At 36.6% G+C, this 26,045-nt stretch overlaps 2 protein-coding genes across 2 annotated transcripts in view; one reads left to right on the top strand and one right to left on the bottom strand.

Annotated features, from left to right (window-relative positions):
- Positions 1–23,437, top strand: part of LOC117419968 (cystic fibrosis transmembrane conductance regulator-like) — a 35,440-nt gene extending 12,003 nt beyond the window's left edge. Inside the window, exons 12-27 of the mRNA XM_058985922.1 lie at positions 614–708; positions 1,153–1,239; positions 1,683–2,382; positions 3,239–3,367; positions 7,172–7,209; positions 8,109–8,359; positions 9,246–9,325; positions 10,514–10,664; positions 10,765–10,992; positions 11,237–11,337; positions 12,346–12,579; positions 18,475–18,630; positions 19,287–19,376; positions 21,482–21,654; positions 22,143–22,248; positions 22,630–23,437. Of these exons, the coding sequence (XP_058841905.1) occupies positions 614–708; positions 1,153–1,239; positions 1,683–2,382; positions 3,239–3,367; positions 7,172–7,209; positions 8,109–8,359; positions 9,246–9,325; positions 10,514–10,664; positions 10,765–10,992; positions 11,237–11,337; positions 12,346–12,579; positions 18,475–18,630; positions 19,287–19,376; positions 21,482–21,654; positions 22,143–22,248; positions 22,630–22,836 (2,826 nt within the window). The 3' untranslated portion in view covers positions 22,837–23,437. The remainder of the gene's footprint in view (positions 1–613; positions 709–1,152; positions 1,240–1,682; positions 2,383–3,238; positions 3,368–7,171; positions 7,210–8,108; positions 8,360–9,245; positions 9,326–10,513; positions 10,665–10,764; positions 10,993–11,236; positions 11,338–12,345; positions 12,580–18,474; positions 18,631–19,286; positions 19,377–21,481; positions 21,655–22,142; positions 22,249–22,629) is intronic.
- Positions 23,438–24,604: 1,167 nt separating this feature from the next.
- LOC117419751 (cortactin-binding protein 2-like) overlaps positions 24,605–26,045 on the bottom strand; it is a 54,225-nt gene continuing 52,784 nt past the window's right edge. Inside the window, exon 23 of the mRNA XM_058985921.1 lies at positions 24,605–25,437. Coding sequence (XP_058841904.1) covers positions 25,198–25,437 — 240 coding nt within the window. The 3' untranslated portion in view covers positions 24,605–25,197. The remainder of the gene's footprint in view (positions 25,438–26,045) is intronic.

Raw genomic sequence — 26,045 nt, 5'->3', positions numbered from 1 at the left:
AGTTGCTGATAGCGCTTGTGATTAGTCATCCTTAGTTACCTTTCAATTCACGTTACATTCTGAGAATGTAACTATGATAGTGTGTCTTATTTAACTTTGAGGTTCTATTGTACATGAAAAATTCCAAATAAAAACATTCCATGGAAATATTGTAATTAGCTGCTTTATGACCAGAATATTACTATTGCTGAGCCACTAAGCTACAATTGAAAATCACAAAAGTTGGCAAGAATGATATTATTGTGATTGTGATCAAGCGTAAGCCGCTGATTAATTAACTAATGCTGGACCAAAGAGCCAACTGAAGGGATGTTTGCTTTTACCCTATTAAATAAATAACATCATGGTAATTGACATGTGAGCCTGTAAAAAATGCATGATAAAGGGACTAACACAAAGGAGCATTTATATTTTTGTGTCAAATCAAACACTAAGCAATTCCGCAAGGAAATATTTAACAGAATGTAAATATCAGAGAGCATAAAAGACAAGAGGTTAAACAATAAAAAGGTGGAATTAACTTCCTTAAAAATGAGCAGCTTGGAAATGGTACGCTGTTCGTTATATGGTGACGTGAGGTTTCATTTTTGTTTGTGGGCCTGTATTTTTACAGGACTTTGCACTGCTCCCAGTGAAAGATGGCACAGTGCTTGGAGATGGTGGGGTCACATTAAGTGGTGGACAGCGTGCCAGGATCTCCTTGGCCAGGTTAAATTGTTTTCCTTATTTCATTTTTTTTTTTTTTTTTTTTTTTTTTTAAGATTTTCATGATTGAAGGAATATGTTTTATCCACACTGTGATTTTCTAAAGGAACAGTTAGCTGTCTTGTACACCATTCTGAATGACAGGTACAGCAGTGTATGGCCGTTTCATCTCTACCTAAAATATTATTTTCCTAATGGCCCAGACTGTTTTAAACATGAGTCTACTCCAAAGCATCTCCTCTTCTAAGGAAAAGAGGACTATCAAATAATACTAAAAGAAACATATAAACTTCTTTGGAATTTCCACTAGAAGTCTTTCTCAATGTCTTCAAACTACATTCCATGAAAAAAAAGAATTAATGTAGATTGCTTGCTTGATAAAAACAGGTTAGCTGCAGTGCCTCGGACAGTAATTAACAAACATCACCATTTCTCTTCTGTCTGTAGAGCCGTGTACAAAGACGCTGATCTATATCTATTGGATTCACCTTTTAGCCATCTGGACATCCTGACCGAGAAGGACATATTTGAAAGGTATTTTTGGTTTTGTAACTATTTACATGTGCATTTCACCAGTTTTTTACACCTTCTCCCAAAATATTACAATCATATATTTACATAGTCATTTTGAAGTTCTACCTTGCTTTTTCCATGACCATAGTGTCCCATGGTTTTCCAGTATACCTGACTAAATCTCTCTCTGCTTTACCGTGACTTTACTATGCTTAACCACATTTTCTTATTCTTTAGAGCAGGTCAAGATATTCATATTTTTCATCAACTTATCAAATAGGCTATACTTTTCAGCTATAACCACACAAGTACTAAATTACACAGTAATGACATGTGTAGTGCAGTTAACAGGTAACTTAATGTGTAAAATACATTATTCAGACATGCAGAAACAACTATTAAATTAATAAATATTGTAACACCTTGACAGTAAGCCACGTCATCCACTTTCTTTGTGTTTTCAGATGCATTTGCACTCTGATGGTCAGCAAAACACGTATTCTGGTCACATCAAAGCTGGAGCACCTAAAAAAGGCTGACAAGATCTTGCTGCTGCACAATGGCCAGTGCTATTTCTATGGTACCTTCACTGAGCTACAAAGCCAGAAGTCTGATTTCAGCTCGCTGCTCATGGGCTTGCAGGCTTACGACAATTTCAATGCAGAAAGAAGAACCTCCATCCTGACAGAAACCCTTCGCCGTTGTTCAGTCGATAGCGAAGCAGGCTTCTGCTCTGATCCTGTGAGGCCCTCATTTAAACAACCAGGGGCAGAATTAAATGAAAAGAGGAAGACATCTCTGATTGTTAATCCTCTTACTGCTGGCAGGAAGTTCTCAAGTGTAGGAGAGGACACTTTGAGTGAGGCCGGGGAACGAAAGCTGTCTTTCGTCCCAGACTCTGAGCCGGGAGAAGGGGGCATACCAAGGAGTAACTTATTAAACACAGATCCCACCATTCGTGGACAGAGGCGACAGTCAGTGTTGGCCTTTATGACTGGCGCTCAGAAACAAGGGCGCCAAGCTCGGCGAAACTCTACATTTCAGCAAAGAATGTCCATTGCTCCGCAGAGCTCGGTTGCTATAGAATTGGACATTTATGCAAGACGCTTATCTAAAGACAGCAGTTTTGATTTGAGCGAAGACATCGACGAAGAAGACTTAAAGGTATTTTTTCCTTCTTTTTATTATGTCATGGTTAATGAGGCAATACAAGTCAATACAAGAGTGTTCATAAACATTAGTTTTTTCATAAAATAATTTTAAAAAAAAATAGTGAATGTTTGCCTTTTTTAAAATGCTATTTTATAAAGAAGACTAAATATCTGCATTTTTGAAGAAATTGCCAACTCTTTAACTCCAGCACAAAGTAACTTTACAGATAGACTACCCTAGGATAAGTAATTAAATCATATTTGTTTATTATTATCATGAAAAACAAATAAAATGGTGATATTATACTTTTTAGTATATTAGATTCATTTACTGGTCTACTGTTTTGAGTTATCTTTTCTGTACTACTTCAGCGGTATAAAGGTTTCAGTAAAGTTAATATATTTATTCACATTGATGGCTGTGGTGGAAATAAGATTTAAACACTGCATATGTGCGTCATGTATTTATATTTTTCTGAAATGTGCATGACTGAGCTGCTTTGGGTTCAATCTCTTGCATAATGCAGCCTCTTGCATACTACTCCATGGTATAGTGTGCTATATAGAATACTATAGCCCAAGTATACAGCACACCTTGTAATAACATACAAAAGTTCTCTTAACGTTTGTAGAGCTCAAGTCATATTCTGTTTTTGTCCGTTGTACAACTTTTTTTTTCTTGAGCAGTGTACAGTATTTGGGAATCTAAACACATTCCTCGAGATATTTAACTAATGTAAACAAAGTATCAGCCAACAGAGGATTCTGATGTGAAAATGTTCTCATTTAGTTCAATTTACATTTCCTCATTACCAAACTGGTGACCCGCATTTGGTGTTTTTTTTTCCTTTTTCTTTTCCGATTTCTAGGAATGTTTTACTGAAGATCACGAAGGCCGCAATGAAAGGACCGCATGGAGCACTTACCTTCGATACGTCACATCTAATAGAAACCTTGTTTTGGTTCTTATCTTTATCCTAGTTGTATTTATAATTGAGGTAAGGGAGCAAACTCTCTTGATGTCTTAAATACAGCTCCATTGATAATTGCCAGATACATAGCCTACTTCGAAATAATAAAATAAACTGGGTCTCCCTTGTATACTACTTCATGGTACAGTGTTCATCCAAGGATTTTTTGGGATGTACACAAAAGGTTTAAATGATTAAAAATCATTTATTTCATGACGTTTCAGACAAAAGCCCTTTAGCTGTGTAGAAAAAAAGTAAACACAGTGCAGTAAACTTGTTATTGTTATTTGGGGGACGGAGGGTGGTGATGCTGGGACGCCAGAATCACCGTCGAGCCCACTTGAGGTGTTGTGGGCTAGTCGACAAAACACAGAGGATGGAAGGTGCCCACTTGAAGACCCCAGAGATGTACCCTACTTAGCTCAATCCAGACGGTTGTCATGCTGATGCGCTGGGGAGACCGCACTGTGGTTGATCCCCGGAGCCAGCATCGCAGCCGTTGTGTGTGCTGATGCGCTAGGGAGGCAAAATAAGCTGATCCCTGGAGCCAGCATTACACTTCAGTCATCAACACCAGGCAGAAGGATATCTATATCATCATATGGAAGAAAACGCAAATGGATGGAGATACAGATGGATCACATTAGTTTACTGTAAAGCTACGTCTTAGTTGGTGCTTATCTTGGTGAGAGCCGAGTTCAAATCAGCATGAAGTTTTAACACCTACTCTCATGTAATGGAAATCATTTTTCAAGAATTCTATGAATGATGTGATGATTATGTCAGAATATAATGTTCATTTCAAGAGGTTCCAAAGTTCCTAGTTTGAAGATAAACTCACATTCCCTTGCTGTTTCTGTGCAGTATTTGTTCTATAGTATTGACCGATCCCACAAATGGTGATGTCTTCAGCAATGTGGTTATCATTGGTGAAATGTCGGGTTACTGGAAATGTAGTGGCATATATCAACACCACTACATTTCCAGTAGCATTTTACAGTACCAGAAACTAGGATGATCTGTTTTACATTATTATTATTTGTTTATTTAGCAGACGTCTTTATCCAAGGCGACTTACAGAGACTAGGGTGTGTGAACTATGCATCAGCTGCAGAGTCACTTACAACTACGTCTCACCCGAAAGACGGAGCACAAGGAGGTGAAGTGACTTGCTCAGGGTCACACAATGAGTCAGTGGCTGAGGTGGGATTTGAACCGGGGACCTCCTGGTTACAAGCCCTTTTCTTTAGCCACTGGACCACACAGCCTCCTATATTACAGTAGATAACATGAAAATGTTATCTACTGTACAACAAGCTCAAATACATAAAAAATATGTGAAAGCAATAAGGCATGACAGGGTGTGGGATACACTCTAGTATCCACACGCCCCGGGTGAGTTATAAGTCACGAAGCGAAGACGAGACTAAAAGGCATTTAGCAGACCGGCTTGTAGAACCCTTAAGAAGTATTCGCATTAACACCACTGCATTTCCAGTAGCCCATCACTTCAACAGTGATGATCACACTGCTGAAGACATCACAGTCTGTGTGATCAATCAGTGCTATGGAACAAATGTTGCTCGGAAACAAAAGGAACGAGAGTTTATCTTCAAACTGGGAACGTGGAACCACTGGGAATGAACATTCTATTCTAATAATCATGACATCATCCACAGAATTTTTGTATAATTACAATTCTTGAATAACAACAAGTTTACTGCACTGTGTTTGCTTTTCTTTTTAAATAGCTGAAGAAGGGCTTTTGCCCGAAACGTCCTGAAAATAAAAGATTTTTTAATCTTTTAAACTTTTTGTGTACATCTTTTAAAAAAAACATTTTCTAATAATGCTTCATTCCTCCTGAAAAGTGATGAAATTAAAAGCTATTTTATCATGTATACTTGCATGCCTTTGGTATGTCATAGAATAAAGCAAAGCAGCTGTGAAAAGAGATGAATTATTGCTTATTCTTATAAGATATTCTAAAATGGCCTGGACACATTTGTTGGTACCCCTTAGAAAAGATAATAAATAATTGGATTATAGTGATATTTCAAACTAATTAGTTTCTTTAATTAGTATCACACATGTCTCCAATCTTGTAATCAGTCATTCAGCCTATTTAAATGGAGAAAAGTAGTCACTGTGCTGTTTGGTATCATTGTGTGCACCACACTGAACATGGACCAGAGAAAGCAAAGGAGAGAGTTGTCTGAGGAGATCAGAAAGAAAATAATAGACAAGCATGGTAAAGGTAAAGGCTACAAGACCATCTCCAAGCAGCTTGATGTTCCTGTGACAACAGTTGCAAATATTATTAAGAAGTTTAAGGTCCATGGAACTGCAGCCAACCTCCCTGGGTGCGGCTGCAAGAGGAAAATCGACCCCAGAGTGAACAGAAGGATAGTGCGAATGGTAGAAAAAGAACCAAGGATAACTGCCAAAGAGATACAAGCTGAACTCCAAGGTGAAGGTACGTCAGTTTCTGATCGCAACATCCGTTGCTTTTTGAGCGAAAGTGGGCTCCATGGAAGAAGACCCAGGAGGACTCCACTTTTGAAAGAAAAACATAAAAAAGCCAGACTGGAATTTGCTAAAATGCATATTGACAAGCCACAATCCTTCTGGGAGAATGTCCTTTGGACAGATGAGTCAAAACTGGAGCTTTTTGGCAAGTCACATCAGCTCTATGTTCACAGACGAAAAAATGAAGCTTTCTAAGAAAAGAACACCATACCTACAGTGAAACATGGAGGAGGCTCGGTTATGTTTTGGGGCTGCTTTGCTGCGCCTGGCACTGGGTGCCTTGAATCTGTGCAGGGCACAATGAAATCTCAAGATTATCAAGGCATTCTGGAGCGAAACGTACTGCCCAGTGTCAGAAAGCTCTGTCTCAGTCGCAGGTCATGGGTCCTCCAACGGGATAATGACCCAAAACACACAGCTAAAAGCACCCAAGAATGGATAAGAACAAAACACTGGTCTTTTCTGAAGTGGCCTTCTATGAGTCCTGATCTAAATCCTATCGAACATCTATTGAAAGAGCTGAAACTTGCAGTCTGGAGAAGGCACCCATCAAACCTGAGACAGCTGGAGCAGTTTGCTCAGGAAGAGTGGGCCAAACTACCTGTTAACAGGTGCAGAAGTCTCATTGAGAGCTACAGAAAATGTTTGATTGCAGTGATTGCCTCTAAAGGTTGTGCAACAAAATATTAGGTTAGCGGTCCCATCATTTTTGTCCATGTCATTTTCATTTGTTTTATTATTTACAATATTATGTTGAATAAAAAATCAAAAGCAAAGTCTGATTTCCAGGGCAGCAGTGTGGAGTAGTGGTTAGGGCTCTGGACTCTTGACTAGAAGGTCATGGGTTCAGTCCCTGGTAGGGGACACTGCTGTTGTACCCTTGAGCAAGGTACTTTACCTAGATTGCTCCAGTAAAAACCCAACTGTATAAATGGGTAATTGTATGTAAAAATAATGTGATATCTTGTAACAATTGTAAGTCGCCCTGGATAAGGGCGTCTGCTAAGAAATAAATAATAATAATAAATAATAATATTAAATATGGAATAAACAATGGTGAATGCCAATTACTTTTGTCAGTTTCAAGTTATTTCAGAGAAAATTGTGCATTCTTCGTTTTTTGTGGAGGGGTACCAACAAATTTGAGCATGTCTGTATATATAATTGATCATGATACCTCCATGTAATTGATCATGATACCTCCATGTTTGGCCAGACTGACATGTGAACAGTATGCTGATCGGCTAAAGCTTTACAAACTATTTAATCCTTCTTTCTTTCTTTCTTTCTTTCTTTTTTTAGGTTGGAGGGTCCTTTTTTGGAATATATGTGGTCAATGAGTAAGTCATTTGATAACTGTGGCCCGGTAAATCTTGGTTTGTCCCTGATAGATGACATACTAACTTATTTTATATATTACTTCATCAATTGTAATGCTGTGTTTTAACTCCTTTATAATTGCTTACTAAGGCTTTATAAAGTGGTGTACAGTATATTTAGAGAAGAGAAAATAACATGCAATGGATTATGTATGTATTGGTTGCTTCTACTCAGTGCCACATTATTATTTCATTTCTCTACAACACTCAGGGTTGTTTCAATCTGAGCACATACAGCCCTTCATTTATTACTCAGCAACATTACAAATGCAACCCAAACCTTATGTACCCTCAACCATGCAAATAAACTGCTAAATGTTTGCTGTAATTATAGCCATGCAATTATACTACAGCCCCAATGAAACCTGCAATTCATTCCAAACACAGCACATCACGGTTTTGTTACTGAATTCCATACCCACCACCTCTATCCTGGGCTGAACCAGTAACCACTGAGCTCACAACATGGGCACAGAAAGAAGGAACTTTCAGCTTTTAATATACAAAGCATTACAAAAATGAAATAATCAAGCAGCATCCCCTGGTAACCACTGGAATAACGTACTAGCACTGGCTGTGTGAATACTCCTGCTGCTGCTAATTTATTATTGCATTTAATTTAATTTACATATACTTTGTACCGTTTATGTTTAATGATCTACTATAGTCCTTATATATATATATTTTTTTATTTATTCCAAAAATAGGCTAAATAAACTTGTTATTTTAAACTACTTTTGAACATTATCATAAGGGTAATTTTATATTTTAACACATAGCTTTGTTTTTCGGGGTTTGAAGGGCAGATAAGCAATTTTTTCAATATGTGTTTTAGTTTTTTGTTTGTTTGTTTCTTTTAGATGGATCAAGAAAAATGAAAGTGTTGGAAATGCATCTGCTCCAGTACACCAAGCAGTGATAGTTACCAATACCAGCGCTTACTATATCATTTACATTTATGTGGCAACTGCTGAAAGCCTTCTGGCACTCGGATTCTTTAGAGGGCTTCCTTTGGTTCACACTCTGATAACCGTCTCGAAGAGTCTGCACAAGAAGATGCTTGAATCAGTTTTACGAGCTCAAATGTCTGTCTTAAATACAATGAAGACAGGTGAGTCCAGACGTATGCAGAAACATACGTTTACGAGAAAAGGCAATAGAACAGGCATTAAAAACAAGAAAATACTTTTTTTTTTTTTTTTTTAAATTTTGATTCATCAAATTCGATATGGCCAAACATGTTAAAGAAGAATGTTCAGTTCTGTTGACTTTTGTATTCTTGCTATTAGTAGCAAACTGGAAGACTAATCTGCTTTATTACACAAGCGTTTTTCAGAGTCAACCCCAGTGAAGTACTATAATAAGCTGGCATGTACCTTCCAGAAAACAGCATGCTGTTTAATAGGTTGCTGTTTTACACACTGTTTCAACTTCCTTAGACAAGTCGTGTTTTCCCTAGTGGTTCAAAACCATTTATAATCTGAGTGTGCGAAGACTTGTTCAGTTAATGTGATGTGATGTAATGTGAAGTCCACACAGCAAATATGGATTTAATCCCGATCCTACACAAATACATACAGGTATCCTCGATATACAGTACAGTACTGTAAGTTGTATGCAAGTTTTTTGTCTTTAAATATTTATAGCAATGAACTATACCTGTGTTATTTAGTGATCCAAAGTTTGTATTTAAAGTGTTTCAACTTGTTAGTTAATTTTAGTTTGAGCAATAATTGTATTGAAATAAAAGTTGATCAATACTACTTATGTTTGTGGGGTTTAAATTGGAAAATGGTCTGTACATATTTTTTTAGGAATAGTAAAACTCATTGTAGAAAGGAGGGGTAAGAAATGTAAATATAGTTTAAAGCTTAATTTCAGATTTATTGCTCATAGTAATTTTAATATATTTTTAAAAATACATATAAATCTTTGTTCTTTGGACACATAATTCATTGCTGTTTTTGTTTGATTTCTTTGTTTTCTTATGTGTTTAGGTCGAATTATAAACAGGTTCACAAAAGATATTGCTGTCATCGATGATATGCTGCCACTTGTTATATTCGACGTTGTGCAGGTTTGTAGTCATTTGTTATCATTTGTTATTCATCTAACAGTAAACATAGGAGGGTTTGTACTTATTTCAGGAACCTGCACTTGTTGAGTCCAAAACCTTTTAAAGCCAGTTTTATTAAACTTTACCAGTAGAGAGAGAATTTTTCTAAACATGAAGTACGTTTTCAAAGGTGACTAAGAGGTTTAGACGAGTGTAACTCATGCGTTTACTGTAAACATTTAGACTGGCCTCTAGTGTAAGAGCGATTTTCCATAGTCTGTAGACATCTAAACATTTTAATATATGCATGAGTACTTCAGACATTATTATCATAACCAAATGTGATTTTAAATGCATTTACTTGTCAGATCTTAGTAGTTCAGATGTCATAAGTTACACCTGTTTCCACTTGGTGATTGAAAGACAGTTACAGTTAAAAACTTGAACTCTTTACTGCCTTAAATAAATAAATAAATAAATAAATAAATAAATAAATAATACAAAAACCAACACAAAACAATATTTCCTCAATTAAGACTTTGACCCGGTTTGGAAAAGGGCAGAACTAGGATACTATCGCAAAACCAGCAGTAAAAAAAATATTATTCGGACGAGTACAGTAATTTAACAGAAATTGTGATCATTTAAATGAGGACTGAAGTCAAACCCATTTTTTTGTATTGATGCAAGCAAACTGCAGAGCACATTAAAGTTTGGATTATGTTAAATTATATGTTTCAAACATTTCAAAGACTGCTCACGTAGCCACTGTGGCACTGAGAAAAATGGCCAAAATATTTTAGGACCGCAGGCTTCTCTCATTTAAAACTTTGTATTTAAATACTCATTTAGCCTATTCATTTTGGATATGTACACATAATTCAGACATGATTGAAAAATAAACACATAATACTGCTGATGAGCATTAAAACATTGTAATGAAAAGACACTTAATAGGCAGCGTAGGCAATCGCAAGAGGTGAGGTACCATTTGCAATGCATGTAATGAACTGTATGTAGTGGCATAATGTAAGCTAAAAGACAGGATTACCTCAAATCTTCCAGATGCACTAAAAATGTGGATATTAATTGGTCAACCTGTTATAATAAAAAGTGAACATGTCCAGTAACAACTGATGTTTATATGACCAATTATACCAATGTATTTATAAAAGAAGGATACTATGTTTGTTGTTTTCCTTTTTTAAGTTGGTGCTGATTGTACTGGGAGCCATGCTTGTGGTCTCGGTAATGGAGCCCTACGTCTTCCTGGCTGCCATCCCTGTTATTGTAGCTTTTGTCATGTTGCGGGCCTACTTTCTCCGTACATCACAGCAGCTGAAACAACTTGAATCTGAAGGTAAGAAAGACAGCTCAACAAAAATGGCAGCAGATACATAGCACATGGTGCATTTAAATCCTTTAGTGGCATAAATAACCCTATTTATTTTCCCTTGCAGCTCGTAGTCCAATTTTTTCCCATCTCATAACATCTCTAAAGGGACTCTGGTCAATCCGGGCTTTTGGAAGACAGGCTTATTTTGAAACCCTTTTCCACAAGGCCTTGAACGTTCATACTGCTAACTGGTTCCTCTACTTGTCCACACTGCGCTGGTTCCAGATGAGGATTGATATGATATTCGTCATCTTCTTTATTGTTGTTGCCTTCGTTTCTGTTGGAACAAACGGTAATACACTTTATAGTTTCTTGGCCAAACGAACAGGTTTAAGGTTTTAATGCAAATGTTTTTTTGTTTTAATCAAAAAATGATTGATTGGTTACTGTCTGAATTATTATGATTTACTATTTCAGCACTGATACTTTTAAGATATTCATTACTCTAGTCTTAATCTTTCTATAATTCATTTAATTGTGTCTTTTAGTACGACATTAAATAAACATATCAATAAAGTTTTCTGTTTTACCTACAGGTAGTGGGGAAGGAAAAGTTGGAATAATTATAACATTAGCCATGAATATTATGAGTACCTTACAGTGGGCAGTGAACTCCAGCATTGCTATGGACAGTCTGGTAAGGCCAAAACAGTAATACGTTTAAAGGGGGATGTCTCATGGAAAGGTTTTAAAATCACATTTCTTATGTCTTAATAGCATTAGCAAAGTTATAACCAGTCTCATTTTTTTGAGATGAAGATTTTCCAAGTGCAGTGCTGTAAACCAAAACAAATTACCCTGTTTGTACCTGGTATCTAATCAGTTCTTGTGGACTGATTGGAGATAGACCATTAGAGTGAAACTACAGCACATAAAGTGATTTGGCACCAGGATCTTTTACTCCAGTAGATATACCTTTTAAAATCTCTGCATATTTCAAATTGAAGTAAAAGCAAAATACCAAAATATTTTCAACAGAAGAAAGGGGGCCCAGTGATTATATTGGTAGTGCTAAGAGGCAAGAAAATAGATTAAAATAAATGAAAACATAGGTGAGAGCTTCTACAATGTAATTTGGAACTGACTGTGTTCTGTTGCTCCAATATGGAATGATCCTAATTTTTCTCTAAATCTACTTTTACCCGGCATGGAGCTTTACTGGATATCATTATTGTCATGTGACTTAAATGGAATGAGGAAGGTTGTTTGATGCAGGCACTTAGAATCCGCAGTGAAGCTCAAAACAAGCTCCTAACCAAGTAAATTAGATTTAGATTCAAATAATAATAATCAATACTGGAACAGAACCCACATCATAAAGTTAAAATGGCATTTAAAGCTAGTTGCTCTACAGTGTTATTTGGAGGTTTTCTTAAGTGTGAAAGCTATAAAAATACAATTGAACCAATATTGCTTGAGATGTAACCAAACAAGCCCTGAGAACCGAAGTGCATGCGTTGAGTTGAATTTGCTTTTCTGTATTCATTCTCTCTGTTAAGAGTAACAATGAAACCAGTTTAAGTATTAAGTTAAGGTGCTATTAGAATGACCTCAGCATCATCTCTCTGTTAAGAGTAACAATGAAACCCGTTTAAGTATTAAGTTAAGGTGCTATTAGAATGACCTCAGCATCATCTCTTTCCAGATGCGCTCCGTGAGCAGGATATTCAAATTCATCGACCTGCCTCAAGAAGCACCTAAAATCTGTGACAAGCAGAAAAGCAGCATGTCTGAAAGCCTGGTTATTAAGAACCCACACACAGATCAGGAATGGCCGTCTACAGGCCAAATGACTGTCAGCAACCTAACAGCAAAGTACACAGAAGGAGGCCGAACTATCCTTGAAAACCTCTCATTTTCAGTAATTTCTGGACATAGGGTAAGGATTTACTCTAGTTTATGAATTAACACATTGCCAGGATCTAGAACTAAAGTGGTCTTCTGTACATATATTTACATGTACCTAAACCCATATCCTCCTCTATCAGGTCTTTGTGGTATATTTAAGAACCAAATATAATTGTTCTATCCACAGTAGTACAGTGTTAGTTAATATAAGAACATAAAGTTTACAAACGAGAGGAGGCCATTCGGCCCATCTTGCTCGTTTGGTTGTTAGTAGCTTATTGATCCCAGAATCTCATCAAGCAGCTTCTTGAAGCATCCCAGGATGTCAGCTTCAACAACATTACAGGGGAGTTGGTTCCAGACCCTATTTTCTGTGTAAAAAAGTGCCTCCTATTTTCTCTTCTGAATGCCCCTTTGTCTAATCTCCATTTGTGACCCCTGGTCCTTGTTTCTTTTTTCAAGTCAAAAAAGTCCCTTGGGTCGACACTGTCAATACCTTTTAGAATTTTGAATGCTCTGAATCAGATCGCCGCGTAGTCGTCTTTGTTCAAGACTGAATAGATTAAACTATTTAAGCCTGTCTGCATATGATATGCCTTTTAAACCCGGAATAATTCTGGTTGCTCTTCTTTGCACTCTTTCTAGAGCAGCAATATCCTTTTTGTAACAAGGTGACCAGAACTGAACACAATATCCTAGATGAGGTCTACTAATGCAAAGTTTTAACATTACTTCCCTTGATTTAAATTCAACACTTTTCACTATATATCCGAGCATCTTTTTGGCCTTTTTTTTATAGCTTCCCCACATTGTCTAGATGAAGACATTTCTGAGTCAACTTAAACTCTAGGTCTTTTTCATAGATTCCTTCTTCAATTTCATCATCTCCCATATGATATTTATAATGCATTATAATTTATATATTGCCTGCTTGCAGTACCTTACACTTTTCTCTATTAAATGTAATTTGCCATGTGTCTGCCCAGTTCTGAATGCTGTCTAGATCATTTTGAATGACCTTTGCTGCTGCAACAGTGTTAACCACTCCCTAATCAATGTACATGCATTTCCTTGAATCCCTACTGCGTTCAGTTTGAGAATTAATCTTTTATGCAGGACTTTGAAAAAAGCTTTCTGGAAATCTAAATAGACCATGTCATATACTTTGCAGTTATCCATTGTCAACATGGCATCCTCAAAAAAGTCAAGCAGGTTAGTTAGACACCATCTCCCTTTCCTAAAACCATGCTGACTGTCTCCCAGGATATTGTTACCATATAGGTAATTTTCCATTTTGGATCTTATTATAGTTTCCATAAGTTTACATATAATAGAAGTCAGGCTTATTGGTCTGTAGTTACCTGGTTCGGTTTTGTCTCCCTTTTTGTGGATTGGTATTACATTTGCAATTCTCCAGTCTGTTGGTACAACCCCTGTGTCAAGAGACTGTTGCATGAGCTTAGTTAGCGGTTTGTAAATAACTTCTTTCATTTCTTTGAGTACTATTGGGAGGATCTCATCCGGCCCAGAGGATTTGTTTATTTTAAGAGCTCCTAGTCCCTTTAACACTTCTGCCTCTGTTATGCTTAAGTTATTTACAACTGGATAGGAACAGGTCGACATGTGGGGCATGTTGCCTGTATCCTCCTTTGTAAAAACTTGTGAAAAGTAATAATTTAATATATTTGCTATTTTTTTCTCTTCATCTATGATTTTGCTATTTGTATCTCTTAGACATTTTACCTCCTCTTTGAATGTTCTCTTGCTGTTATAATATTGGAAAAACTTTTTGGAATTGGTTTTAGCCCCCTTAGCAATGCTCATTTCTATCTCTCTCTCTTGGCCTTACTAACTTCCTTTTTGACTTGTGTTTGCAGTTCCAAGTACTCTTTCTGGGTACTTTGTTCTTGGTCCCTTTTAAACGCTCTGTAAAGTGCCTTTTTTCTCTGAATATTTTTTTTAATTGATCTATTACACAATTTTGGCAATTTTGTTTTAGATTTAGACTTGTCTACTTTTGGGATGTAATTGTTTTGCATCTCTAGTACTACATTTTTAAAAAACAACCTTTTTCCATGGGTGATTTCTCTATTTTACTCCAATATAGAGATACAGTAATTATATATATATATATATATATATATATATATATATATATATATATATATATATATATATATATATATATTAGTGTCAACCATTTCTAGACTTTACATTTTTTAAAATAAAAAAATAATCCAATTTAACATATATATTAAATGACCTGCAAAAGATTCAGTCATTTTAGGAGCTTTGTGGCATTTGGTTTCACTTCTTGTGCTGGTAATATATCAAAGATGTACAACAACATTTTTTAATTGGATCAGTTGAATATGTTTATAAAAAACACTAGCTTTCGAGACTACTGAGATCATTTCTTCAGATAAGAATGGGAAACTGAGGCTAAAAAAATAGTAATCCCACAAAACTGCAACCCAGTATTATACATTTGTTTTCCATATCATTTTTTTCTTTCAAGACAATTCAGCATTATTATCTTAATATGATGAGATGTGTCACTGGTAGTTTAAGAAGTTCTTTGGTATAAAGGCCTATTCATAGCAAACGCAATGCACCAAGTGAATGTGTAATATGACCCACCACGCAATGAACCTTTCACACTGCCTGTGATATAACGAGGCAAAACACAGAAGCGATATTGAAGTAATGCAAAACAAATAGGATTGGTGTCTATTTTTGCGATTTTGTCTTGCGGCAGCTAGGGATCTGACCAATGAGGAACAGCTTCCCTTGTGCGTCCTTTTCAGGAAACAATAGCGGAAGAAAAGTTAATTCTTGCAATATCAAAATACCCTAAGCTGTATAACAAAGGACACACAAATTACAAATACACGCCAATGAGGGAGAACTGGGAGTTAATGTCCAGGGAACTGGATATAGCTGGGGTGTAGGATTCGTTTATATTGACTGAAATAAGTATTCTGCAAAAAGCTATAACGTTTTCTAAATTTGTATTAGCTGTGTAACAGGACTATCAAAATAAGTAGCAACAAAAGTTCTTCCTCTTCCCTGGAAGACATTTTACTTTTCAAGAACACAGTCAGTGGATAGTAGCCTATCACATTGTGCATGCCTTTCGCCACTGGTGTGAAAGGTAGTGTCACAGCGAAAGTGTCATTTTTTGCAGGACAAATCGCATCATTGTCCGGTGTGAATAGACCTGTGCCTTCTCCTGAAAAGGATTACTACTAAATACCCTGGGACAAATAGTACTTTAAACCCCTTTAGGCCTACATGCACTTTTAACTAAGAAAAAACCTCAAATAAGACTTTAAGTTCAGTGAGAAAGGACAAACCGTTCAACTTTTAATTACTAAGTGTACAGTACATTGCCCAATAACAAGCCAGTTAGTGATTACATGGACATTGAGAAACAAGCTAAAATGAATGGCATGTGAATAAAGGGTGGTTTACAGCCACTACATTTTTTCACAGATTTAAGATTTTGTCCGTAAGAGAATTTCAGTGTCCCCTATTTATACATTTAGCAGACGTCCAATTTAAATGTAATCTGATTCTTGGAGTGTAGTGCATTTACCTGTTTTGGCAAGTCGTACGATTTGTTTTCCAGCGTGTCTGTTTATGCACAACAGTATACAGTATATCTAAAGCCAACAAGCCACCATAAACATCAGCGTGTATGTAACAGCCAGAACGGGGATCTGTGTTTGAAGCAAATTCTTCCTTCAGTGGTTCTTTAACTATTTTAAGTGGTAGTGACTTCGGTATTGGTTGGTCAGAGTTTGTGCCCTGTGGTAACGCTAATAACTAAAGATTAATTCCCAGAGTGCATCTGAAACCCAGTTCTAGGTATAGTATAAGAGGTGGAGCGACCTGAGTAAATGAAGCAAATACAGAACAGGAGCTCTGTTTAAGGAAACTACATGCTACGCTTTTGTAAGCCCTCCATTTCAGATTTCCTATGTTATGAAAACTCCTCATTCAAAATCTAATAGCAACATTCACGTGTACCTGTGACCTAAGATGGCTGACATATTGGAGTTATGTTAATGATGTAACTGTACAATCACCTGTGTGATTACAGTGTCATAAAAGAGGTAGCAATTCCTCTTCACCGTGTTAATAAAAATGCTACTAAACCCATATGTTCTTGAGGCAATACAAAACTGTATTTAGCGGCCCAGATGTAGAAAATCGCCTCTGCTTAGCTGCAATGTTGAAATACTTATTTACACCAAGTTTGTTTATTTATTGAGAAAGCAGGAAAGGTCTTGAGAGGTTTTTGTTTTAAAAGGTGCCTTCAATGCTAACTATACCACTAAAGACCCAGCTGAAAAATAAATGTAGTTTTCTGGCGATTTAACGTCAAAGGCATAGCTAGTGAAACAAACAAGGAAAATACTAGAGCAATTTAGATTCAATTTGTAGGTTTCTGAAATGTACTCAGACATGACTTGTGTAATTAAGATGCCATATACTATACATCATGGTTTTCGCAGTGTGCTGTTTTTAACAGTGCATGTTCCTGTGCTTTGGTTCCTGTATGTTATCCCTGAGAGCCTGTGACTAGCATGTATTAGAATGTTCTCTTTATAGACTCCCACTCGAGATAACTTGACATCCGCTTGATTTTGAGCTTTTTTATTTATTTTATTTTTTTATTTTTCAACTGCAAGTTTCTGATTACTTGAGTTGTTAGTTGAGACTATTGTTGTCTTGTTAGCCTATAGTACATTTTTCTATCGATTGTTTTACAAAGGTCAATTAACTCAATTAACTAATTAATAGGAGGCAGTGTGATCCAGTATAGGAGGCAGTGTGGTCCAGTGGTTAAAGAAACAGCCTTGTAACCAGGAGGCCCCTGGTTCAAATCCCACCTCAGCCACTGACTCATTGTGTGACCCTGAGCAAGTCACTTAACCTCCTTGTGCTCCGTCTTGTGGGTGAGACGTAATTGTAAGTGACTCTGCAGCTGATGCATAGTTCACACACCCTAGTCTCTGTAAGTTGCCTTAGATAAAGGCGTCTGCTAAATAAACAAATAATAATAACTCAACTAATAGTGTTTTGCCTATTCCACTGAATTGGACACTGGGGAAATCCTCTGAAAAGCTGAGGATTTTAATTAATTTACTGTAAACCAAGTTGAGATGATTCTTCCAATAAACACGAATGACTGGGAGTACATGACAGAATGTTCTTTAACTCTACTTTCAGTTCCAAGCTGTTATGCCAAAAATGTAAACCCACGCAAGAGACCATGAAAAGGGGAAAATAGCAAGACAGCTTTGATAGCATATCATAAGTTGGTACATTTAAGGAACATTATGTTAGGGGTCATTTTAATAACTCTTGGGAAGTTGCTCCAGGTGTCATAAAGTTTCACAGTTATCACCTTTGGTGTCAAATGAAATCAAGCAATGCAGTAGTTTTGTACTGTAATCATTTAGCTTGTTCTTGATCATTTAATTATTTTTTTCTCTTTCAATCTTTATATTGGCAGTATGTATAATTTAGATTCAGGAAGGGATTGTTAGAGACCAATAGACATTTGCATGAAAATCGAAACCTTTAAACCTCCCCATTTTGGGCTCCTTTATTAAGCTGTTCTGCAGTTTGTGTCATTTTCCAGTATAATGGTTTAATACATTCCCATTTTTTTATTATTACTGTATTATTATTGTTTAATTATTTAGCAGATGCCTTTATGCAAAACGACTTACAGAAATTAGACAACATATAAAAGTATATAAATTATAGGCAATAAAAATGCAAACACACATATGAAATATATACACAATAAATATAAAGAACCCTTTGCATAGTGCACATCCTTTTCATTTACAGTTAAATGCATTATCTACACAGAGATTGTGGTTTCAGTTAACTTTCTTTTTTTTTTCAGTTGGGCATTTTGGGAAGAACTGGTTCAGGAAAGAGCACGTTACTGTCCGCATTGTTACGGCTGGTGTCAACAAACGGGGAGATCATGATTGATGGGGTCTCGTGGAATTCAGTCACTTTGCAGGAATGGAGAAAAGCATTTGGTGTTCTCCCACAGGTAACACTGCAATCATTCAAAAACATGATTAGTCTAACAGCTGTTTCTCTAAAACTAGAGCATATTTTTCATGATATCTTTTTAAAATAATGTTCTTACAGACCTTGGCAAAAAACAAGCTTCTAATCAAGATGAACTGCATAGCCTCTTTAGACCACTGTTCTACATTCAGCAAAATATTTCATTATGCAAACTGTTTTTTGAGAGCATCATGTCGTGTTGTGTGCTTCAAGGCTGATCCGTGGCCTTTTATTTTAGTTTATGTTAAAACTGTACAATAAAAAATTACTATATATATATATATATATATATATATATATATATATATATATGGGAAATGCCGGATGATAGTCTTCCCAATGTACACGATTGACATAGCTTGAATTTCTAATGGTTTAACTAACTGTAAACAAAGCTTTAGTCTATTTGTCCAGCTTTCTCATTCCCTAGCATCCTATTATCCCACTTCACAAGTGTCCTGCCCCTCCAGCATTTGCTTTTCAGTTTTTATTGTACTGCAGTATCAATTTTGACTCTCTCATATGTTGACAAAGTGTGTTTTGTGAAGGAATCCTCAGCTTCTAATTCATTTGAATCAAATGTGTTTATTTATTTATTTATTTATTTATTTATTTATTTTCTCTCGCACCATCCAGAAAGTATTTATATTCTCCGGGACATTCCGTAAGAATCTGGACCCACATGGGAAATGGAGCGATGAAGAGCTATGGAGAGTTACTGAAGAGGTAAAAATAATATTGAACCTCTTATTACTTCATCTGTGCAGCACGGTGCTGAAGAAATCAGAAACCAAATTACTGTGAGTTCACCCATAGCCACAGGTGGCAAACCCTACATATGCTTAGCCCTCCCCCCGCCTCAACCAACCAACACTTGCACTGGTTTCCAGACACTCGCTGTATTCTCTATTGTAGGAGCGAAATGCTGGCATTAAACAATATTAATTATTTCATGGCCATGGATTGGAAGTCATTTGTCATGTTAAGTACTGCAAATTATGAATCAAAGCAAAGTTCATTTTTTTTTACTGCTGATTTTATGTTAATTTTGGCACATCACCATAGTTTTATGATGATTATTATTAGTATTATTTTAAATATGTTACAAATTAGGTAATAAAGTTTGCATGATTTGTAATCCATTTAAGCTATAGCACCCTGATTATATGGCATTACCTGGTAGTTGAATGAGTCAGGAAGGTAAGAGGTAACATAGAGGTAAGAGGGCAGTAGTGTGGAGTAGTGGTTAGGGCTCTGGACTCTTGACCGGAGGGTTGTGGGTTCAATCCCAGGTGGGCGACACTGCTGCTGTACCCTTAAGCAAGGTACTTTACCTAAATTGCTCCAGTAAAAACCCAACTGTATAAATGTGTAATTGTATGTAAAAAATAATGTGATAACTTGAAAGAATTGTAAGTCGCCCTGGATAAGGGCGTCTGCTAAGAAATAGATAATAATAATAATAATAATAACATACAGACAAGGAAGTTCAACTACCAAGGTTATGTCCGATTTAATGATTTCCTTTCTATAATCTTTCTATTGCGATTTAGAAACAGGCAAACAGTCCCTTTGTTGTTATTTGAAATAATTTAAATCTCTGCGGTGCACTCCAGCAGTGGCGAAGCTGGCAGTGGTGATGCTAGCAGTGGTCCAGGGCGCTCCGACAGTGGCAACGCTGGGCAGTGGTAACGCAGGCAGCAACGCGGGGCCCTCCGACAGTGGCGATACTGGCAGATGCGATGCTAGGCACTCTGGCAGTGGTGATACTGGAAGCAGCTCTATCATGCCTGCAGCATGTGTAAAATGCAGCTGCTAGAATGCTAACGAGAACAGAAAATAAGGGCTCACATTACTCCTGTGTTGGCATCATTGCATTGACTTCCTGTGTGTTATAGGATTGATATTAAAGTTTTATTGCTAGTATTTAAAGCATTGAACGGATTAGCTCCAGACTACTTGAATGGCATGCTAATTCCATACCAGCCGGAACACATTCCTAGATCTACTGATGCTGGCCTCCTGTGTATTCCGAGGGTGAATCGTAAAAGGATGGGAGAGGCTGCTTTTTGTTTTAATGCTCCCACACTCTGGAACTCTATACCGTTTTTTATTAGAGATTCACCCTCAATTGTTAATTTTAAATCTCGATAAAAAACATATTTTTTATAATATTGCTTTTTCTTAATATTAATATGTTTGAGTTTTGTTGTTTTTAATAATTGTACTTTATTTGTTTCTGTGTTTTGTTCTGCTTGTAAAGCGCTTTGAGCTGTATCGCACATAAATTGAGCTATATAAATAAAGATTTATTATTATTATTATTATTATTATTATTATTAAAATGACTCCCCTGCGTCATACTGCAGTATGGACTTAGTGCACTAGGGCAGCTGCTCATTGGTGCCTTCCACTTTCAACAATGAGAGATGGTGTCGTACAACACACACACATTTATATATATATATATATATATATATATATATATATATATATAGACTCCTGTTTCAAGGAGGATGTAGGTTAGACCTCTGTTAACAAGGCACAGCTGTCTGACTAATGATCTGCACATCATGCCCAGTCTGGGTAATCTGTCCTGACCTTCCGAGCAATAGCGGTTCTGCCTGTGTGACAGCTTGAACTCTCCTCATATAGGAAGTCCCATCTAAACTTAAACTTGGCTGGTCTCTAGGATGGAGATGCATATGGCTGTAGCATGTTGATGAGCACTGGTTCTGTTATTGCATTTGAGAAAAAGTATTAAAACAATAAATGAATGATAAATAACTGAAATACTGCTTTTTTTTTTTTTTTTGTAATATTTATTCCAGGTTGGCCTGAAGTCTGTCATTGAGCAGTTTCCAGATAAACTGGATTTTGTTCTGTTGGATGGAGGCTATGTCCTTAGTAATGGTCACAAACAGTTGATGTGCCTAGCCAGGTCAATCCTGAGTAAAGCCAAAATCCTGCTTCTGGATGAACCCAGTGCACACCTGGACCCCATGTGAGTATGGCAGTCTGAGCACAGGCAGCACAGACATTACGTGTCTGAATCCATCCAACAGTCCACTGGCCGCAGGGAACTGTTTGATGTGGTCATTCCAAATGATGCCTTTTGCCATGTCTCAAACAAACTCGCAATTACAATTTCTGATGACTCTGAAGAGCAACCAGGCATCTGATCACTCTCTGGTGTTGTTCAACTGTAAGCAGCTGCTGTTTCTGAGGGGAGCAAAAGCCCATGCATCAGTTAATAAGAGATAGAGAAATAAAGGATAATAGATTTGTCATAAAAACATTTGTATTGTAGTGAAACTCTAATTAGCTGTTTAAAATCACTTGCATAAATACTGTTTAGCCAACAGTGCTCTGCAACTTGTACACTGTGTGTGAGAGTGTCTCATGCAGACAAATAAATTAAATCAATAGATTTAAGTTGAACTGTTAACCTGGGCCTATTGTTACAGGATGTGTTTGTTTCCCACTCTATAGAACCTTTCAGATTATAAGGAAGACACTAAAGCATGCTTTTGCCAACTGCACTGTCATGCTGTCAGAACACAGACTAGAAGCCATGCTTGAGTGTCAGTCTTTTCTGGTAAGTTCCCTTTTTCATGCATGCTATTTTTTATATACAGTACAGCATAGATCTAGACTGAGGGAGAGAGATTTTTAACTTTCCAGCTATTGCACAAATCGACGTGCTGCACACGGATGTCCTTTTCCGATGTCCACACAGAGGCTCTTTAGTCATGTTTAAAACAAGGTCAGGAGTGTATTATTCCAGGCTCTGGAATCATCTTTCTGCCTGTGTAGTTGTCAGTATTTAAAAGGAAATGACTGGAAATACAGTATTGCAGACAGCTCCTTCTGGTGGTGGCAAGTGCTTAAGACAACCAGGCCCACGCAGGTTCCAAGTTAGGTGAGAGGTCCCAATGACCGCAGCAGTGAATCTTCTTTATTTATTTTTTGTTTATAGGTGATCGAAGGCAGTTCAGTGAAACCCTATGATAACATTCAGATGCTCTTGAATGAATCTAGTCTATTGAAGCAGGCAATAAGCAGTGCTGAGCGTATGAAGCTTTACCCTCTGCATCGCCGGAACTCCAGCAAGCGTAAGCCACGGCCAAAGATCACTGCGTTACAAGAGGAGGCAGAGGAGGATGTACAAGACACTAGGCTGTAATGCACAACACCCTGGTGCACCTGGTTTCACTTATAGTAAAGATATCGACTTGAAAAAGAAGATTCGAAAGCACAGCAGCACTGTGTGTGTGTGTGTGTGTATATATATATATGCTTTTTATGAACCAATTTATATAGCTCACACATTTTAGTCTATTTTAAATACATGTGTTTTATTTTACCTGCTCCCTGCCAACAGGAATTAAATTACCCTACCCTTTTGTATTTCGGGCACTAAGTTTATCTGTGTAAGGACATCTATTCATTAAAAATGTCATTTACCTTAGACAGCACAGCCAGCTTGACTTGCTTCAGTCATATGGTTATGTTCAGTCAACAGAAAATGAATGCCTGTTCAGTTACAGTTATGTCATTTTTTAGGGTCTAATTTAGCAGGGTCGGTGACTCATTTCTGTAGTATAATGCAAGTGTATGCCATGATGAATTGGGTCAGCATAAAAGTGTGATCCGAAGGAGCATTCAAGAGAATGGTGACTGGTTTGTTATTCTAGTATAGTGTATACTGTAGGTATAGTAACTAAATTGCATATGCCTTGTAAAATGATGTTTTGACACATTGTATAAATAATTACCAAATTTTATGACTGGACAATTTTAATTTAAAATCTTAATGTTTTTATCATCAAATTATTATTTTTTTTTAATTAAAACTTGCATATTTCCAGTGACATGCAGCAAATACACTGCCTTCATGTCTAAAACAAATTTCATTTGTAAAATGTATCTTTTTTTTTACAGTGTAAAATACTGAGGACTGTTCTTTTTGAACAGAAATGTCATAAATAAAAATTATTTTGTGTTTACAATTTTCTTTTGAATGATGGTTATATGGAGAACTCTGGATATTCTACCTTCCTTTAAATAGAAATGTGTAAATGTGTAAAACTGCATTTTTTTTGTTGTCTTAATTGAATTACGGTGCAAATTGAACACTGGAAAACTTGCATTCTGGCATATTGCACAAGAAATTAAATAGGTAGTATGTTATACACTGTGCATATCTGAACAGTGTAGATTCTATAGTAGGGATTGAAATTAAATAGGTCGTACGTTATACACTGTGTATGTCTGAGCAGTGTAGATTTTATAGTAGGGATTGAAATTAAATAGGCAGTACGTTATACTGAAATTAAAGGGCAGCAGTGCGGAGTAGTGGTTAGGGCACTGGACTCTTGACCAGAGGGTTGTGGGTTCAATCCCAGGTGGGGGACACTGCTGCTCTACCCTTGAGCAAGGTACTTTACCTAGATTGCTCCAGTAAAAACCCAACTGTACAAATGGGTAATTGTATGTATAAATAATGTGATATCTTGTAACAATTGTAAGCCGCCCTGTATAAGGGTGTCTGCTAAGAAATAAATAATAATACTCTGAGCAGTGTAGATTTTATAGTAGGGATTGAAATTAAATAGGCAGTATGTTATACGCTGTGCATGGTCTGAACAGTGTAGATTTTATAGTAGGGATTGAAATTAAATAGGCAGTATGTTATACACTATGTATGTCTGAGCAGTGTAGATTTTATATTAGTGATTGAAAGTACAGTACTGGATGCAGAAAAGTATCTTTTGCAAGCAGTTCAAATACAGAAACTGTAGTTTAAAGAAAATATTTTACAGTTAAAATACCACAAATTATAAATTGAACAAATGTACAATTGTTACGTTCAAAACGTGAAACAAAACAGTTACAGCCCAAATGTGCAGATCCATGCAAGACCTGAAAACACGAGTCACACAGCAGGTACGTGTGGATAATTAAAATGTTTATTATGGCTTGCAGTTGAAAGAAAATGTCCTGTGTTTGCAATTACGTTACTTATTGCCACATTCCATTCATTTTGAAACAAGTGAAAATTGATGAACCCAATTCTCCATATTACAAACATATGTACAATATTTTTTTTCTTTCTTTTTAAGTTCTTTACTGTACAAGTGTAATGCAACCAACACCAAGTTATATACCATATAAGTTTCTAAATTTCTTATTTACACATATTTGGTAACACCCTGATTAATAACAACAACAACAATAACATCAACAACAAAGGTACTTAAACCAATCTTGAAACTATTTAAAATGTAGAACACTAAATAATTCAATAGCAAGAATTAACCATTCTGTCACTGACCCAAAATGTTTTTACCTGAAAAGCTGGTTAAGCACTTCTTTTTATTTTTTATTCAATACTTTGTATATAATAAACTATGGTCCCCAATACACAATGTAATACAGTGTAACAAGTACATTTACAATTACATATACAAAAACTGTAGTAATACAACTTTACAACATACATTTAAAATTAAAAACGGTCTCTATAAAGATTTAAGAAGGTCTACTAGTTATTTTCATGCAAATCTCTGTGCTGATTCCAAATTTCCTCTGGTGAGTTATTATTCATCTCCAACTGCCTTGTATTACTGCTGGTGCTATGTCTGCTTCTACTGCGAGGACGCTGTGAATTTGTATTTAAAGGTATGGGCAGATGGGACTTTGGACTTGCTGGCCCAGATTCACTCATCTGTTTATCCCTGCTGCATATCCCAGGTGCACTGTTGTTCAGGAGACAGCCACCAACCTGAAAAGAGGATGCATGATTGTGTTTATTTTATTGAATTAAAACAAGTGGTGTAGGTAGGTGAATTGTACTTATGTATTCTAGTGCTGCATGTCTGCATGTATTCAGGGCAGCAGTGTGGAGTAGTGGTTAGGGCTCTGGACTCTTGACTGGAGGGTCGTGGGTTCAATCCCCGGTGGGGACACTGCTGCTGTACCCTTGAGCAAGGTATTTTACCTAGATTGCTCCAGTAAAAAATCCAACTGGGTAATTGTATGTAAAAATAATGTGATATCTTGTAACAATTGTAAGTTGCCCTGGATAAGGGCGTCAGCTAAGAAATAAATAATAATAAAATGTCTACATGTCTTCAGGTCCTTGAACTGGGAACCCTGTGCCAACCAAGGGTAGGCCGTTGATTAAATCCAGGGTGATATCCTGTTGCTCTTAAAATAAATCTTAGAATCATATAGAATCCACCCATGAGGAGGTCTCAACTCAATTTCACAAGCAAGCAAAGTCCATTCAGCTGCTCCAGTGGTATCATCCCTCGTCAGCATTGAAGTGTGTTCCCATTACTACATGTCTATAACCCAGTTTGTTACAAGTGTTACAAGACAGGTCACACA

This window comes from Acipenser ruthenus, chromosome 14, assembly GCF_902713425.1.
Source record: "Acipenser ruthenus chromosome 14, fAciRut3.2 maternal haplotype, whole genome shotgun sequence".
Taxonomy (NCBI): Eukaryota; Metazoa; Chordata; class Actinopteri; order Acipenseriformes; family Acipenseridae; genus Acipenser; species Acipenser ruthenus.
Note: the sequence above shows the minus strand (reverse complement) of the source record. Positions and strands in the feature narration are given on the sequence as shown.